Below are 19002 nucleotides of genomic sequence, written 5' to 3' on the forward strand. Positions count from 1 at the left end.
ACTCTGAGTGGCATATAACAATCAAATAAAAGAACGGATAAAAAGAACATATACAAAATAAAAATCCACATTAAAAGATAAATATTATAAAAATAAACATACAAACCCAGGCAAAGAGAAGATATGAACAGTCAGTTCAACAATGAAGCCATCTGAGCATGTCACTGGTGACAATGAACCTGATAATAATGGTTTGCAATTGGCTGGGTTCATACAACTCATAATAATTCATAACCTGTGATTTATAAATTATAATGGCTGGGTTCAGATAATACATTAAGACAAAATATAATAATACTAATAAAATGCCAAATCCAGTCTAAACATCTGACTGATAGTGTGATGAACCATAATATTAATAAGAAATGGACAAAAATGCAAAATTCAATCTAAACATCTGGCTGACTATGCGACCAACAACAACAATAATAATAAACATCTGCCCATTCCACACCCTAGGGAAGTAGGTGGACAAAAATGCCAGATCCAATCTAGACCTCTAGCTGACCAACTATAGTGTGTTAAATTTAGATTTTTCTAAACCATATTATGACAATACAATGAATGTCATAATTCAAATAATAGCTTTGATATGTTTTTTTTCATTATTATTCTGCCATTTTTCTTTCTACAGCTACAAGTACTTAATATATAGTTAATGCAAATTTTTAAAAATTCAGTTTTTTTCCTCCCCAAATCTTCCATATCCTTAGTACAGTGAGAAATCGCGTAACCAGGACCACATTCAAAAAAGCTATTTTCCGAAGTTATCTTGATGATACTTTCCAGACACCTAGAACTGGAGGAGAATATGAAGAACAACTTGGTCTACTGGGTCCTCTCATTAGGGCTGAGATGGATGATGTAATTCAAGTAAGTCTATGTTCACAATATTTTAATAAAAGAGTACTTTGGATTTTTAACAACATTAAACATGAAAAATGTTTGAACTACAATAAACGGAATCAATTTCAGATTAATAATAATAATAATGATAAAGTTGGAAGGGACCTTGGAGGTCATCTAGTCCAACCCCCTGCTCAGGCAGGAAACCCTATACCATTTTGGACAAATGGCTGTCCAGTTTCTTCTTAAAAACTTCCAGTGTTGGAGCATTCACCGCTTCTGGAGGCAGGCTATTCCATTGATTAATTGTTCTAACTGTCAGGAAGTTTCTCCTTAGTTCTAGGTTGCTTCTCTCCTTGGTTAGTTTCCATCCGTTGTTCCTTGTCCTGCCTTCAGGCGCTTTGGAAAATAGCTTGACTCCCTCTTCTTTGTGGCAACCCCTGAGATATTGGAATACTGCTATCATGTCCCCCCTCGTCCTTCTCTTTGTTAAACTAGACATACCCAATTCCAGCAACCGTTCCTTATATGTTTTAGCCTCCAGTCCCCTAATCATCTTTGTTGCTCTTCTCTGTACTCTTTCTAGAGTCTCAACATCTTTTTTACATTGTGGTGACCAAAACTGGATGCAGTATTCCAAGTGTGACCTTACCAAGGCATTGTAAAGTGGTATTAATACTTCACGTGATCTTGATTCTAAAAAGCCGGTTCCAAATTTTTGTGTCTTACAACTATATGTTAAGTAATTAAATTATTTATACAAAGGATGTAACACACATTTACCATGGACAGTACTGGAATCAAATCAATGCTTTTCACATTATCTGGGATGAGCACCAACAGAAATTGGGCCAACTAGCGTACGGGAAACAAATTTTGAAATGTAAGAAGCTGGGGGTCTGAGCTTCTTTTCTCTTTTTCACAGATCTATTCTGTTACAGGAATTCTGAGCTTTCCTCAGAGACTCCTTTTTCTTTGAAGTGCTTTGAACTTTGAAACTTGGACACCAGTTTGAGTCAGGATATATCAGAAGTCCTTCGGGACCCCTTCCTCCTCCCTTCGTAAACGACCTCACGTTGTCTGTGCAATCTCGTCACAAAGAGTTGGAACTGTTAAAATTCCGTACACCTGAAGTTGAGGGTCTTAAGGTGTCGGTCGTAACGACCGACACCTTAAGACCCTCAACTTCAGGTGTAGCCTTAAAATTGTCAAGGTTGAGAAACACTGTGTTAGATGTAAAAAGGAAGAACTGTCAGAACAGGCCTTTAACTCTAGGAGGCTTGCAAAGGTGTATCAGCATATTTTTATACAATCTGGATGTATCTATCTAGCAAAATAGAAAATAATAAATTAAACGTACTCTAATTTATTTTATGCGTATGAGATTTACAACAATATTTAAATATTGTTTGTTTGAATGTTTAAATATTTAAGATATTGTATTCTCTTTCTCTCTCCTTTCTCCCAAGTTATGTCATAAACTTTCAATATTTTTTGTACTTTTGCAAATCCTGCATTCCCTGAGCCTACAGAAGTTCAACACTCAGGAAATTCAATTCACTTCTATTGTGTATGGTGATACAGAAGTACAATATAATATCAGATATTTTCAGTACTGTCTGAATAATATTCTGAGTCAATCTTGTACAGTCCTTGGTTAACAACAGTAATTGAGACTGGAATTTCTGTTGCTAAGAGATTTGGTCATAAAATGTGATATCATATGACTCTACTTCTTAGTGAATGCAGTTCTGACAGTTCTGGCAGTCCATGGTTGTGTCATTGGGCAAATCCTATACTGTCATTAAGAGCATGTGGTCACCACTTGCAACCTTGTTTCAGTTTCCTCACTGACTTTGCTTGTCAGAAGCTGGCAGTGAAGGTTGCAAATGGCAATTACATGAACATCCCTGTGATGTTGTAATTGCGAGCCAATTGCCAAATACCTGAATTATAATCATGTTATTGTGGGGATGCTGTAATGGTTGCTATTACAAGGATTACCATTTCAGTTTGAATGCTGGCTGAATAAGTGGTCCTTAAATGAGAACTACCTGTATAGAATAGTTTTGTATATACCAGTGGTTCTCAACCTTTTTAATGCCACGACCCCCAACCGGTCGTAAGTTGAGGACTAAACTGGTCGTAAGTCGAGGACTAAACTGGTCGTAAGTCAAGGACTAAACCGATCGTAAGTCGAGGACTACCCAACCGGTCATAAGTCAAGGACTTTCCCTGCCCGGGAGCACCAGTGTACGTACCAAGGCGGGGGACGCGGCCGGCTCCGCATCGACCGTTCGCCGTCTCTGCCTCGTCCGGCTGGTGGTCGACCGGGTCGAGTTCCCTCCATTCCGTGGGCGGCCTTTTCCCTTTTTTTACCGTCTGTCGGAACGAACCACTGGGGGCACTTTACCAGCTAGCTGGGGTTTACCCCAGCGCTGGGTATCCAAGAGAACCGCTGGTATATACTGTATATAGAGATCCAGTGAAACTAATAACATGTGTATGCAATATATGAGATACATAAACTGTTTTGGGGTCACACATGGATTTATGTGGCAGGATCCAAAGAAAAAAATAAATTGGATTTAATATACTGCTCAAAAAAATAAAGGGAACATTTTACCATGGAACTGAAGGGGTTTGAGTTCCCTTTATTTTTGTGAGCAGTATATATTGATGTAGGCTTTCCTAGTCGGTATCTATTTGATAGTGTTGCGCTTCAGAGTTTAGTGACTATAATGTAGACAACAGATTTCCTGATATTTCGCCAACAAATGTAATTGGCATCTTCAAAGGCAAGGTGGTCTGCTATGTAGATCATAGACAATTGAGCAGGAACTTATTGGGCTCCTGATTTTATAGCCAGGTGTCCAGATTTCTAATTGCTGTTCAGCTGAGATGGTTTTCAACTGTGCAAGTTGGTAAGGGTTAGTCTTTGATCGATTGTTTATGCCTGATACTAATTGGTTGCTTTGTGTTGTTGGTTGCTGATTGGACGTTTGTTTATCCTGATTGGTCATTTTGAGCATATACAGAATAAGCAAAAAATAATAAAAATAAAATTAAATAAAAAAGAAATGTAAGTATACTGTATAATCACATTTGATAAAATAACTTATTTGCAGCTTCGGTGTATGCCATGGTCCTTTGAAATACCCTACAATCTCTGGACGAGGCTACAAAACTGCAAATGTTTGAAACTTTCTGGACATAGTTTTTTTTTAACCTCCCTATTAATCTTTGACTGTTCAACTCTCTAGATTCAGTTCAGAAATAAGGCCTCTAGACCATACTCACTTCATGCTCATGGCCTTCTTTATGAGAAATCTTCTGAAGGCAGAAGCTATGATGACCAGTCTCCTGAGTTTTTCAAAAAGGATGATGCAATCATGCCAAACGGCACATACACGTATGTCTGGCATGTCACCAAACGGTCAGGACCAACAGACAAAAACCAAATATGTAAATCATGGGCCTATTACTCTGGTGTATATCCGGTAAGATAAATGTCATAGAATATTTTTAAAAAGAAAACCTAACAATCATATAATGCCTTTATTTAACCTTAAAGAAGTATATATGCTTATCTATCTTCTAGCATATGCATTTTGCTTCTTAGTTTTATCTTAGATTTGCAATTCCTTTCATGAAAAAGAACGATTTCTGTTTATTTTTTCAGCATTGATTATAGGGCCATGTATTGAGGTTTTGTATATGTTTCCCTAGATTTTGACCATTTTTTTGTAGGCCAAATAGTTTTGAAACCTCTAATGAAGGAGAAATGGAATCAAATTTCATCACCATTTAGTAGCTATATTAATAACATTTTCCCAATCAGATAATCTCTTAGTACATATATTGTTTTTTATAGAAATATTGATTGAATATTCATGTTTATTTTTCTTTAAGATTAAATATACATATGCTTGTTTGTATTGTCAAATAATTATTTTTCATATTGGGTTTGTGTTAATTATTTTTACCTTTAATTAGATGCTATTACTAAATGTTCATTTTAGTAATATCATTTTGTGTTTCTTTTTTAACTTGAAAAATAAATCATATTAAAATATACTTTGCAGGAAAAAGATATTCACTCTGGTTTGATTGGACCTATTTTGATCTGCCAGAAAGGCACAATTGACAAGTACAACAGGCCAATAGACATAAGGGAATTTGTCCTGCTTTTTATGGTCTTTGATGAGGAGAGAAGCTGGTATTTTGAAAAATCTGACAAAAGGACGCGTGCAGAGAAACTTGTAGGAATCCAATCTCGCCACACATTTCCTGGTAGAAATATTTTCATTTCTCTTGTATAAGATTTCCAGTTGCAATAAATCATTTTCATGCTAATGACAACATAATAGGATTGTCTACTCATGTTATCTTTATGTATATAGCAATAGAACTAGCACTTAGACTTATATACCGCTTCATAGTGCTTTACAGCACTCTCTAAGCAGTTTATAGGGTCACCATATTGCCCCCAACAATCTGGGTCCTTATTTTACTGACCTTAGAAGGATGAAAGGATGAATCAACCTTGAGCCGATCAGGATCGAACTCCTGGCAGTGTAATGCAGAATTCGCCTGCAATACTGCATTCTAACCACTGTGCCATCACGGCTCTTAAGAATATAAGAATTACATTTATATTTTTTTCTATTTTCCTTATCCTAATAATAGCACAGACCTGTATTTATCCATTATTAAAACAATCAACTCAATTGTTAACTGATTGCTTGTGTTAATATTAAATCTATTAGATTTTGCTTTCTCTTCTAGTCTTTGTATCCTAAATAAAACAACTTTAAAACTACATTAAGTATACAGATCAGATTCTTTTCCATTTCTTAGATTCTATCATTACCCTTGTTCTCTTTTTAAATAAAATTACAGAGATGCTATTTGAAGAGAAGCACAAAAAAATACATCTTTGATTCCTAAAGATGACTTTGGCACACTCCCTCTCTCTTAGCTCACCCTATCCTACTGGGTAGATATGGAGGGTAGGGACAGAAGGGATTGCTATGAATGGTGCCTTGAACTCCTATAGCATAGCATTTGTGTCAGAAGTACCGAAGCACTTACGGGTTGAAAGGATTAGCCGGTGACATCACCGTTGCCTGCGGTATGCCTGCTTGGGGGCTCCCTTCCTGTTCCCGGCAGGAGCTAAAGTGAAAGACAGGAGCTCAACTATGCCCCACGACAACATTTGGGTCTTGAAGCTGGGCTAGCCATGTGAGCCACCGTGCTCCATTAACTCCTATACAAAAGGTGGAATCCAACTAATAATGATAAAGCTCCCAAATATTAAGAGTTCTGTGACTGAGATTTTCAGTAAAAGTTTTTTATTAACACAACTATATTAGCATAGCATTTTTATTTTATAGATAGTTATATCAAAGCACAGCATAAGATCTATTTTACTCTGATAACAACTGTTGAGGTATGTTGGGCTGCCAGAATGACTGGCTCAAAGCTTGCATAGTGGTGTGAGTGAATGTACTAGAATCTGGGTCTTCCTCCTTTTAATCCAGAATCTGTAGCACAAACATCTGTGGAGCTATTCAAGTCTAAATTGGTTTCTCAGTTATTTCTCTTCCTTTCTATGGCTGTGTCACAATTCTCAAATAACAGAATAACAGTTGGAAGAGACCTTCTAGGTCTTCTAGTCAGTCAAAATCAAGATTTTCACAACTGTTTGTTCAAGAAGAAGCTTTGTATAATTTCCTTTAATAAAATACATATTTAAACTATATATCTACTTCAACTGGAATATCCAAATTTGGCTATATCATAATCTTTAGAAGCTTAGAAGATGGCTACATGTAACTGCAAAAATGCAAGATAAATTTGGCATACATCTTTCTGGTATTACAGTGCCTAACTTTATTTATTTTGTTTTAGTCTGTCTTATTTTGAATGGTCTTTTTTATATTTTATTAAGACCAATATTTGCTGGTTATTTGTGAACGAAGCAGTTAAAAAATAAATATCTTTTTCCATCTCTCCTTGCACTACTATATTTAAAAGCAGTTGTAATCTTAATGAGAACTAGGAGAAAAAAGAGAAGTTTTCCCCCAAATCCTCACAATGCTATTGAGTTTCCATATTAAACATTTTTAATCTGATGCCTGCTATATTAAACTGAACTGCAATGCTTTTTGTTTAATCTGGTCATATTTTTATTTTTTAGCAATCAATGGAATCTCCTACCAGTTGCAAGGCTTGAAGATGTACAAAGATGAAAATGTCCACTGGCATTTGCTGAACATGGGTGGACCCAAAGACATCCATGTTGTTCATTTTCATGGTCAGACATTCACTGAAGAGGGAAGGGAAGATAATCAACTTGGGGTCCTTCCTCTTCTTCCTGGTAAATAAATTCAGATACATACACCTGTTTCTTGCTGAAATGACTTGAAACATTTCTAACTACTTGCACTGAATATAGATATAAAGCATTCATTAAAATATGTTAGCCATACAGGAGGTAAGAATATTATGTATAACTTCTTGAGTTGAACAAAATAAATATGGGAAATAAATGTAACAACAGTGTGGAATGCACAATGCATTTCAAGTTGTAACTGATCTTAAGGGAAATAGGATATTGTTTAAATATAATAGCATCAGTTATATAACACTGTTACTCTTCATTTAAGTATTCTCTTAAAGAAGCATTATACAGCCTGCAGTATATTGGAATGTTAATAGCATTAACACAAATGTTTAAACTTCTGAAATAGTGAAATGTGCAAAATAACAGCACCTTACCTTTTGTAAGATACATTTTCTTTATGATGTACATAGTGGCCATTACTCAATGTATGCATTATTAAAATTGTATGCAATGAAATTTGTTCATTGTAAATTTACAATGAATTTTGATTCCAGTAGCTTCAGAGATATGCTAAGACATTCAATTTTCCATCTAGATAATCTGAGAGAATTATGGCTAGCAATACAAAACTTCTCACGTACAAGGGCAATTTGGAAATAAAAATCCGTTTGAGGTGTGAGAAATAGGTAGGGATAGCGACGTCCGTCCTATGGCGCCATGCGCAGTAGGCAATAAGGAGTGGAAGGAGAAGGTTGTGTTGCAGTTGACTTGTCCACTAGATCAATTGAAAATGAACTCTGCCATAAAAAAATCCCACCAAATGTGAAGATGCCAAAGGAATACTACTAGTGAAGTTCATGGAGCGTGGTTTGACCATCAGTTCAGAAGTCTACTGTGAAACATTACAAAAACTCAGACGAGCCATCCATAACAAGCACCGGGGCATGCTGACTTCCGGTGTGGTGTTGGTTCACGATAATGCCCGCCCACACACTGCTAAATGCACCCAAAAACTTTTGAAGCAGTTCCATTGGGACGTTTTTGATCACTTGCCCCTAAAGCCCAGATTTGGCACCAAGCGACTACTACTAAGGAATTTCAAACCTTGTAAGACCTTATGATAAGTGCCTCAATATGAATGGTGATTATGTCAAAAAGTAATGTTGTAGTTTTCTAATGTGTATAATAAAAGTTCCGTATCTGCGAGAGTCTGTCATTGATAACCAAACAGAGGTTTATTTCTGAATTGCCCTCGTATATGGGAAATAATAATCATAAAAACATTCACAGAATACTTGAGCTCTGACCAGGTTTGATGGCTGCCTATGGGACAATATATTCATGTGAATAGGAGGGAGAGAGGCTTGTTTGCTTGCTTATGCTGTAAAATAAACCTTTTATAAATAGATAAACTAATAAATTAGGATTTAGGACTGTATAGAGCTCCAGTTCTCATTCTTACAAGATCTCCAGTCCAATGTTGAAAGACTGAAAATATTTAAGGGATAAGTGCTGTAAAACTCTTACTGTAACACAGATGTTTCCCAAATTCAATGACTTTCTTCTTCTATCAACCAATGGTTTGTTCCATAACTTTTGTTCCATTAACTTTAAGTATAAATCTGTTTGCCATCTAATTTCTGGTTATGTTTAACATGCTATTCTACTCAGCATATTACCACATGACTCAAATTCTAGGAATTTAAACCTATTTTAAAAATTAACATGTTTCCTTTCTGCTTTCAAGGTTCATTCACCACGATCAAAATGAAACCATCCAAAATTGGCACATGGCTTTTAGAAACAGAAGTTGGTGAATATCAGGAAAGAGGAATGCAGGCTCTCTTTACTGTCATTGATAAAGGTAACGGAGCTTAACCATACTAATTCTACAAGGCACATATCTTCACTACAAGTTTGTGACACACAAAAAGTGGTGGGGATCAATTCTGAGATCCCAGGATTTTTTGTTTGCATAGATAGCATGTAGATTACATCAGTGGCACATTCCCTATTTAGCAGGCATTGGAAATATTTTCAGGATTTGAGAGAAGGCACGCGTCATATTTTAAAATCATTACTACATAATCTGCTTGTCTTTGCCTCTTCCTAGCTGGGCATACCTAAGATAGGTACAACAGCATAGCAACCATATCTTTTTCTCCTGTTGGGTTTAATAAATAGTACTCTGTTTAATGCCAGAATTTAGGAAAAGCTAATAAAACACCTCCATGCTGTCTCTTTCTCCCTCTGCAGATTGTAAATTACCAATGGGTCTGGCAAGTGGGATAATACAAGATTCACAAATCAGTGCTTCAGGTCATGTTGGTAGGTTGTCATGTCAAAAATCTTGTTATTTGGAAATCCTATATCTATAAGTTCATCTACTATATTGTGTGGCTCTAATGAACTTCATTAAATTATACGTGAGGCATGTTTTCATTTTATTTTTATGGTGCTAAAAATAATTGTCTCGTAATAACAAGAGGGCAGGGAAAAGAACACTAATTATTAATATGTACTGGGCCCTCAATATCTAGCATACAGTATGCAATATATTTTTGGGAACATTTTCAGATTTTTTTCTTTCTGCTTCTTGGTTCCAGTTCTTTTATAATAGTCACTTGATAATCGATAATTTCCAATATTTTTTTCTGTCTTTTCCATATTTCTGTACAGGATATTGGGAACCTAACCTAGCAAGACTGAATAATGCTGGAAAATATAATGCTTGGAGCATCGTAAAGAAGGAAAATGAGCATCCATGGATCCAAGTATGAATTAAGATACATAAGGGGGAAAACCCTAACTAAGATGACTTAAGCTTATTGCATGCATGGGCTGAGGAATCTCAGGCTTCTCTCAGCATTAGAAATAGAAGCTCAAGAGAGCAGGCATCCAAGAATACTAAACTCAGACAAGAAGTTTAGTAAAAAGGAATGAGGCTAACTACAGAATTCTGGACATGGCTAGATATCAAATACAAGCCCAAATTATAGTGAAATCAATCTTTGTATTCTTGCCCTTTTACTTCCACCTATGTAATGGGTCTGAATTTTCTCTCTTCTGGGCAGGAGGAATGGTTTCCACCTGTTCCTAATGTTAACAGTTGTGGTAACTAATTTTTGACATCTGCTCTTAACTGTATCAGAACTAACTTTCATAGGAACACAGATTAAAAAATATTGTGGTTTAGAAATAAGGGACACGGCCTCTATCTTCCTTACTGGCTAATATCAAGTCAAAAATAGTTCTGTTCTTTGTGATTCCTCTTCTCTGAAAGAAACAACTATCTGGAAGGTAAGAACTGTCTTCCAACAAATACCAGGATAATTAAATTCCTTTTATCATTTCTATTTAAATATCTGCAATTTGTTTTTTTTTTAAAGATCATGCATAACTTTTAAATTGGGTTCATAATATTAAGCACCAACCACAGCCTTATTTTTTTGTTCCTTCACTCATTTTGATCCAGAGGCTCTCAACAATATTGTGAAGATCACTCTTGGATTTTTAAACTGATAATGGATATAGATAAAAAGATGGGTACAAAAAGGCAGAAAAACTAATTTCCATCCATCGCATTCATAAGGTTAGAAAAGACACAAGCATCTAAAAGACATCTTGCATTAGAGTTGAAAATTAAGTTCTTGCTTAATGATTGCCCTACCTAGTGACTTTCTCAGTTACAATGGCAATGAAAAAGTAATTTTACAACTAGTCCTTGGCTGATGACCAGTGCAGTGTCCCCATCGTCACATGATTGACCTTCAGGTGTTTCTTAAGTGGTGGGGGTTTCTGAGTGTCACAGTGTCCTGGAATTACGTGAATGCTTTTTGTGCACTTCATAACTGGCTTCCGACAAATAGAGTCAATAGAGAAGCTGGCAATAAAATTGCAAGTTGTAGTCACACGATGTCTTGCTTAATGGGCAAATTAAATTGATGTCATATGGCCATTGTAATTATGGGATTTTTGCTTAGCAACCATGATGCTTAGCAATGGAGTTTTAGGCCTAATTGTGGTTGCTAAGCGAGGACTATGAGCAGGTGCCATGACATAGTGAATGTAGAACAGAGACTGATATCACTGCTCAAAAGACCAGCTCCTATTTTTTAGTTTTAAATGATTACAGAAAGAGAAAGATTCAGGTTTAGGCTGTGTAAGATATATCATCTCAGTGTTTAAAGAACTGATTAGAACCTATATTGGACTCTTTTCTTACTGTAAAAGTGACACATTCCTCTAATTTTAACCTGATTTTTAGTATTATTAAATTTTTAAATGCAATTTTAATATGATTTTAGAGATACTAAATTTACTCTCATTTAAGGAATTTAATTCTAGGGAAGTTAATTTTTATCCTATTCACTCAGGCATGGAATTAATAAGCCAAGCTAAAAGCAAGTAAATGCTTTTCTGTGTATAGAAACAAGATGCAGTTTTTGAAATGGCTGATCTCTGTTTTGTTCTGTAATGATCCTTTTTTTTACAATGAACCTATTGTCACTGATACCACAGTTTATTGCAATACCACAATGTGATTTGGTTGTGGAAATTATCTTGGAATGCACTGTTATTCTTGAGACATTAAGAATATTAACATTTTAATATTAAAATGTTACTTTTGTCACCTTAGATTAGGGGAGATTGTGAATTAAATATACAGGATAAGGAATATTTGAAAATTGATTTCCCACTTGGGAAAGCAGATGAGTTTGAAAGCAAAATCTTTGATATATACTTAATTTCATTACATTCATCTCTATAGCCCTGACCATAATCAGTTAGTCATTTACTTATTTAGTCTATTGGTCTATTCCAGGGGTGACAAACTGCCAGCCCGCGGGCCAGATGCGTCATCCGGAAGCCGCGCCCACCTCATTGCCAGCAATGGCAAAACTGTTCCGATACGTTGCGCAACGTCATGTGACGTCGCGAGTTTGACATGTCTGGTCTAGTCTATTTCCTTGTTAGCTCTGCAAATACTTATCAGAGCTATAAAATAATATAAGAGTGTTATATTTTAATTTGCATAAATAATACATATATTATTTTGATTTTCTTTGTGAAAGGAAACATGACTGCTACAAAGATATTCAGGTTCTGCATATTATTTCATATACACAATCAGTTTTATATGTGGTTCCTACATTGTGCTAAACTATAATTTGCTAGGTTCATACATGCTCAGTGGTGGGATTCAGCCGGTTCACACCACTTCGGCAGAACCGGTAGCTAATTTTTTGATGCCCAGGCCCAGAATGGACTTCCGGAAGCAGCATCAACATAGAGAACCAGTTGTTCACATATCTGAATCCCACCACTGAACATGCTATTTTAAAAATGAGATTGCAATGGTTTAGCAATTAAAAGAATACAAAATTTGACACACTATGGCTTAGTGTCATATATGAATCCAGTTTCATATCACTATATGTCAAATCAAGAGCATTCTGGTTGGTCTGCTTTTAGGTTGAGAATGATAGTAATCTTAGACAACGGATGGCAAAGACTACAGGGCAGATTAGTATAGACCATACTATTTGTGTTCTATGCTGTACATTGGCTTAAATTAGAGAGGATGTTCTTCTACCATCAAAGATGAACTAGATTTCAACCTTCAGTTTGTTAAATTGATAGAAAAGTGATAAAATTCCATTTATGTGAGACAGATTTCTTGAACCAATCCTGTATTTCCATCCAGTATAGTACAGAATACCTTTTAACTGAAGAAATGAAACTGAGGTACTGTACTATAGATTCATAATTTTTGTTGTTATTGTATAGGTAGACCTACAAAGACAAGTTGTCATCACAGGTGTTCAGACCCAAGGAGCCATGCAACTACTGAAAAATTTGTATACTGTGGAATATTTTGTTACCTACAGTAAAGATGGGCGAAAGTGGATTGCTTTTAAAGGAAAACATCCCAAAACACAAATGGTTTGCACGTTTCTTCTATCTGAAATCCTAATTCTTCTTTTCTGCTTGAAAATATGTAGAAGTAATGCTAAGAGTTTTTACCCTTTCAAATTTTAATATATGAAAAAGAATAGTATTAAAATTATATATTCTCTATACATCTCTTAAACTAATACAAACATGTTTTATTTACTATCTTGTCCTTTTTTCACTTGTTTTCTTTTTAAGGAAGTAGGTTTCTAAATCCAGATTAATTTTGCATGAGAAACAGAGATGCAAAAACTGGAAAATATTTAATTGGTGGGTGGGTAAGAATGTAAATTGTGGAAAGGTAATTTCTTCTCTTCCTTCTTTTAACTTGTAAATAATAAAAGAAATTATTAAAAGGGAATTGTAGCTGGGAACAACAGATGTGATTTAATGTAGTGTAATATTTTTATGGGCAAATATATAAAGAATGATTGTGGTGACATTAGAGGTGTGTTTAGTGTGGACAAGAAAACCTGTGTACTTTGTTTACAGATGATGTATCATTGCTATTTTAAACACCAAATTATTTGTGGTGAACACTAGGCAGATTACATGTTACAATGAGGAATATGAATCTGAAAATATTATACATATGCATATCAAAGACTGAAATACATTGTGTTTGACAGGAAAAATGGAGAGAACAGTTGTAAGCTATAAACAAACACCAAGAAAATAAAGCAAATAAATATAACAGAACTCTTGCAATATGAAACTTTCTGATCCTCAATTCTCACTGAAATAATTCAGTGCTTGTTTTGATGTGCAACCTCACTGAAAACCAATAATTGATTAAAACTGAGTAAGCTCAAATGCATTTTAATTTTCCAGATGCAAATATTTAAAAATAATTTATATTTTTAAAAGATGAGACATAATTTATGGAATTTGGACTTCTTTTTCCTCAGCTTTTTGAGGGTAATTCAGATGGTACCCAAGTAAAAGACAACCACATTGATCCTCCTATTATTGCCAGATATATTAGGCTGCATCCAACCAAGTTCTACAATAGACCTACTTTCCGCATTGAACTGTTGGGTTGTGAAGTTGAAGGTAAGACATGAAGAGACGTTTGGCACATACTATCAAATGAGGAGAAACATTGAAAGTGCGAGAGAAATGAGATTTTATACAAACAATGAATATTTTTTTGGGGGGGAGATTAAATTACTTGATCAAACTATCTGTAGAAATATAATTCCAAGCCTGCTGGTATTTTTTCCTGAATATGATAGCAATAGAAAAATCTAACAAGGATATGTATTTACAACAGGGTGCTCTATGCCATTGGGAATGGAAAGTGGGGCTATCCAGAATTCAGAGATTACAGCCTCTTCTTATAAGAAGACGTGGTGGAGTTCATGGGAACCATCCCTTGCACGACTCAATCTGAAAGGGCGAACAAATGCTTGGCAACCAAAGGTAAAAACAAAAGCTACAAACTAAGTTACCTGATTTTTTTTCTTGGTTGAATTTTTTTAATTTTACTTTTCCATTAAATTAAATGCTTAAGGTAGTTTCCATCTAATAATTGGTGGTATCAATCAAAGAGAAGAGAGAACAGAGAGCACAGCTGATATGATTGGTATATTTTGAATGATGCTGAATTGTTATTTACGTAGAATTAATATTTCTTTCCACACTTTTATTTCTCCTTAGTGAAGTCACTTCACAAATTATATGGCAGCAGTTTCAGAGTTGTATGTCAGTTAATATTGTCTCTCTGATTGATATTCTTGTATAATATAGGAGTCTTTAAATGATTGCTTATTGTATTCATGAAATCATGGAATCATATAATCATAAGGCTGGAAGGGACCTTGGAGATCTTCTGATCGACCTTCTGCTCAGGGCAGTTCTTATTCTATTCCAGACAAATAGTTGTCCAATCTTTTCTTGAAAACCTCCAGCGATGGAGCTCCCACAACTCCAGGAGACTATTTGTTCCATTGACAATTGTTGATTGGGAAAAAATTATATTGCAAGAATTAATACATGAAGCATCCTTGAAGAAATTTGTGTTCTGAGCATTAAATGTGTTCTATTTTTATAAGAAAGAAAAGTAAAACAGAGGGAGGAGAGATTCCATTAATTCTATAGTAGTTAAAGTCCTATATAATTGGAGATCATTTTTGGATTTGTGTTGTTTAAATTTAGGGTAGGTAGGCTTCATGTGTTCTCTTGGATTTTTAATAGCATTTAATTTACATGTTAATGAGTTCAGATTTCCTGTGCATTTCCATATGACTCAATTAGTGCAGGTTGTAGATAATTAGAGTTCAACTGCTAAGAGTAGCATGATAAGGTCAACCTTATTAATCCTTTAGGTAAACAACAAAGATCAGTGGCTACAAATTGATTTGCAACAGCTTACAAAAATAACCAGCATAATAATTCAAGGAGCTACATCAATGTCTACAGAAATGTATGTGAAAACATTTTCCATCCATTATACTGATGGCAATTCAACATGGAAGCCTTATTTGGATGTTTGCACTTCCATGGAAAAGGTACCAATTACTTATCTTACTGATGAATTTGATTACCTAAATTATACCTTCCAACCTTATTTTATTACCATATGTATGATACTATGTTGGGAATATATAAGGCTGAAAAATCTTAATTTCCCTTTTCATAGATTTTAATCTAATCTTTGGGAGTTAGTGACTCTGTACTATCTAATTTGGTTTTGTTACAGCTCCTACAGTTTGCCAGAGTACATTGTTAAATTGCTGAACAATGATTTGTAATTAGGTGGGCATCAGAGGTCCCTTTATTAATTCAGAGGAAACCAAAGGGTACAGATGGAGCAGCAGTTGATAATAGTGGGACAGATTAGCAGATCATTTTGCCGATTAGTTCCCTGAAAAGATCACTGCTCAAAAGCCAGAATAATAATTGAGTCTTATTACAGGTGAATTATAGTTCATGTCTCCTGTGGGACATAGCCCTAGTATTCTTACTGTAAAAACTACAAGCCAATGCTGGAATGCTTCATAAAGGGTAGTTCCTAAACATTCTCAAAATCAGTTTGATTTCTCTTGCTTTTCAGGCATGGTTAAATTCTACCATAATTTTTTTTTAATCTCATATTTTTCAGTAAAGGAGAAAATTATGGCAATGTACATCAACCCAAAAATCTAACGAAACCTTTCCCTTCCCTAGAGGGCCTGGAAAGACTGTAATCATCATGTCCCCTATTTTTCCCTATGGCTGAAAATTTCCTGGAATTCCAGCAAATATGAGATTTCTCCAATTAAAAGCACTTGGAGCGTGCCATCAGTCAGGACAATACATGCATCTCAATTTGAATGAGTTTGACAAAGCACATTGGTAGTCAATAACAGCATTGATTTCAAATAATGAAACAATAGTTGAAATCATAAGGCAACCTGATAGGTTTATCTAAATTTTGCAAGCCCAAAAATTGAGATAAATTGAGACAGAAAATCATTTTCCTGGTGACATTCTGTGGGAATTTTGAGGATTTATATTTGAAATGTTCATTCATTTGCATATGATGCTAATTCATTCTTTTGTTTTATATTAAGGTGTTCACAGGAAATATTAACAGTAATGGACAAGTCAAACACTTTTTCAAACCACCTATATTGTCCACGTTCATTCGTATCATCCCAAAAACATGGAATCAATATATTGCACTCCGGATAGAACTGTTTGGTTGTGATGTGTTTTAAGGCTTGCGCAGAAGACTATCAAATCAAGCAACTTCAGTGTTTCAGGTTTTCTTATACTAACTCTGTTTTTAAAAGGAAACAAAACAAAAGCATAATAAAACAGTATTACCATAATAAAGCTATCCTTTTCAAAAGGTTTTCAGCCACAACTTTCAAATAGCTTTGAAAATATGAATCAAAATAACACAACTGAAGTGACTTTACAATGGATAATTCTACTGCCACTTTAATCCTGAACGTACATCCTAACACAATAAAATCTTATTTTTTGCCAGTTTCATGTTGCTTGTGTCTTCCTGTTCTCAAATAGAAAACATTTCATTTCAATTTTTTTGTTGCACTTTCTTTTGAGGGCATATAATGAAAATATTACATTAATTAAATTTCAGTGATTAAGAGCTTCTAGCTCAACTTGGCTGTTCTAGAAAGTTAAACCAGGTTGACCTTGGTTAGTACATAGATGATCATCTGAAACATCTACGCCAATGAGATGGATTGGGAAATTGAAGGCAATGGCATTTAATGGTCCACTTAATGTTGCTAGGAAAAATATGGATGCAGCTGTGTAAATCATCAGAAGTTGAAACTGAAAAATATGAATGTAGCTATGTAAATCATCAGGAGCTGAAAGGCAACTTTTAATGAAGACAGACAACAGTAACTGTTAGATCAGAGGTATAAATGCTGATATCAATGGTGCTTTTCAACAGTCTCTATGAATAATCTTAGGTCTGGAGAAGGAGTCAAAGTGACTAATATAATCAATTAAAATGATTTATTTCAATTATCTAATATTTACCAAAAATGAACCAATTCCAATGAATCAAGGATAAACATATCCAAACCCAATATATATAATATATACCCAATAATTCCTCAACAAACACATCTGGTTATTTTTGCTAATTTCCATATTTTAACATTTCTCCAGTTTCTGTAGAGTTTATGACTTTTTAACATTCTCACAATGTTTACTACCTTTTCATCATTTTTTCTTGAGCACTAATTCCAAACTTTCACCTCCATTTCAATAGAGATTATATTTAGTACTCCTTTCAGCATTCCTTTAGTTTCTTTGCAAATAATTTCATTATATTTATTGTCATTTCCATTCACATTCTATCATATATTTTAGCCCTTTCATTCATGGACAACTGGAAGCTTCTGCTGCTTTCATGAAAGTAGTAGTTGGAGCCAGTTTAGTGTAATGGTTAAGGTGCTGGCCTAGAAACCAGGAGACTTGAGTTCCAGTCCCACCTCAGGCATGAAAGCCAACTGGGTGACTTTGAGTCTCTCTCAATCCAACCAATGTCACAGGGTTGTTGTCATGGAGAAAATATAAGAATTATGTGTTTGCCTCCTTGAGTTACTTATAAAGTAATAAAGGCAGCATAAAAATCTAATAAATAAAGTGATGTTATAATAATGAATATAAAAGGGAGTGAGGCATGTGTTGTGATGAGGCAGTATTTCATTACTGACGCATTTGACCACACCGGTTATGCTGCTTTCTTTATAGTTAATCCTACACCTTAACTTCCATACATGTATTCACCAACTATATCCGGAAATCAGACCACCTCCATTCAGATCTATTACAATTTTTCCTTTTCCTTTAGTTTCATAGACACATACCATATCTATCTACTGTATATTTAAAAAGTTCATTCATTGATTCATAATTCATTCATTCACTCATGATCTGTAAAATGTATTCCTCTTACATTCCAAGTTAAAGTCCTCCATACATTATCTCACCAGACTGCCTTGCTTTTTCCCTGGGAAAGTCAAATTTAGACTTAAGCGTTTGATCTCACACACTTCCTATCACCTATGGAGTACAGACTGACGTATCTCAACTGAGCCCACCGTGGCTTCCTTCCTTTCAATCGTTGATTCCATCTATCTGCCCAACACCAGACTTACACTTGTGAGAACAGGAGAAGAAAGCATGGCAGAGAACTAAAGACTGCGGAAAGCTAGAAGTAATCGCAATAAACGCTCCTAAAACAGCGGTTGAGCACGCTTTTAGATACTGGTTTGGTTGTCTAACTGGTAATAACCCCCCCCCCCCCCGGTGATATATTCCCTGCCCAGGAAACATTCTTCTCCACTAGTTCCACTGATGCCAGAGCCCTAAATGCAATCCTC

At 35.1% G+C, this 19002-nt stretch overlaps 1 protein-coding gene across 1 annotated transcript in view; it reads left to right on the plus strand.

Moving 5' to 3' along the window:
* F5 (coagulation factor V) overlaps positions 1 to 17112 on the plus strand; it is a 39180-nt gene extending 22068 nt beyond the window's left edge. Inside the window, exons 14-25 of the mRNA XM_029284135.1 lie at positions 714 to 873; positions 4110 to 4346; positions 4932 to 5139; positions 7049 to 7228; positions 8943 to 9059; positions 9452 to 9523; positions 9875 to 9969; positions 12986 to 13141; positions 14059 to 14203; positions 14424 to 14572; positions 15478 to 15660; positions 16705 to 17112. Of these exons, the coding sequence (XP_029139968.1) occupies positions 714 to 873; positions 4110 to 4346; positions 4932 to 5139; positions 7049 to 7228; positions 8943 to 9059; positions 9452 to 9523; positions 9875 to 9969; positions 12986 to 13141; positions 14059 to 14203; positions 14424 to 14572; positions 15478 to 15660; positions 16705 to 16851 (1849 nt within the window). The 3' untranslated portion in view covers positions 16852 to 17112. The remainder of the gene's footprint in view (positions 1 to 713; positions 874 to 4109; positions 4347 to 4931; positions 5140 to 7048; positions 7229 to 8942; positions 9060 to 9451; positions 9524 to 9874; positions 9970 to 12985; positions 13142 to 14058; positions 14204 to 14423; positions 14573 to 15477; positions 15661 to 16704) is intronic.
* Positions 17113 to 19002: the final 1890 nt, after the last annotated feature.

Source organism: Protobothrops mucrosquamatus, unplaced genomic scaffold (genome assembly GCF_001527695.2).
Source record: "Protobothrops mucrosquamatus isolate PMUCROS unplaced genomic scaffold, P.Mucros_1.0 scaffold_107, whole genome shotgun sequence".
NCBI classification, from domain to species: Eukaryota; Metazoa; Chordata; class Lepidosauria; order Squamata; family Viperidae; genus Protobothrops; species Protobothrops mucrosquamatus.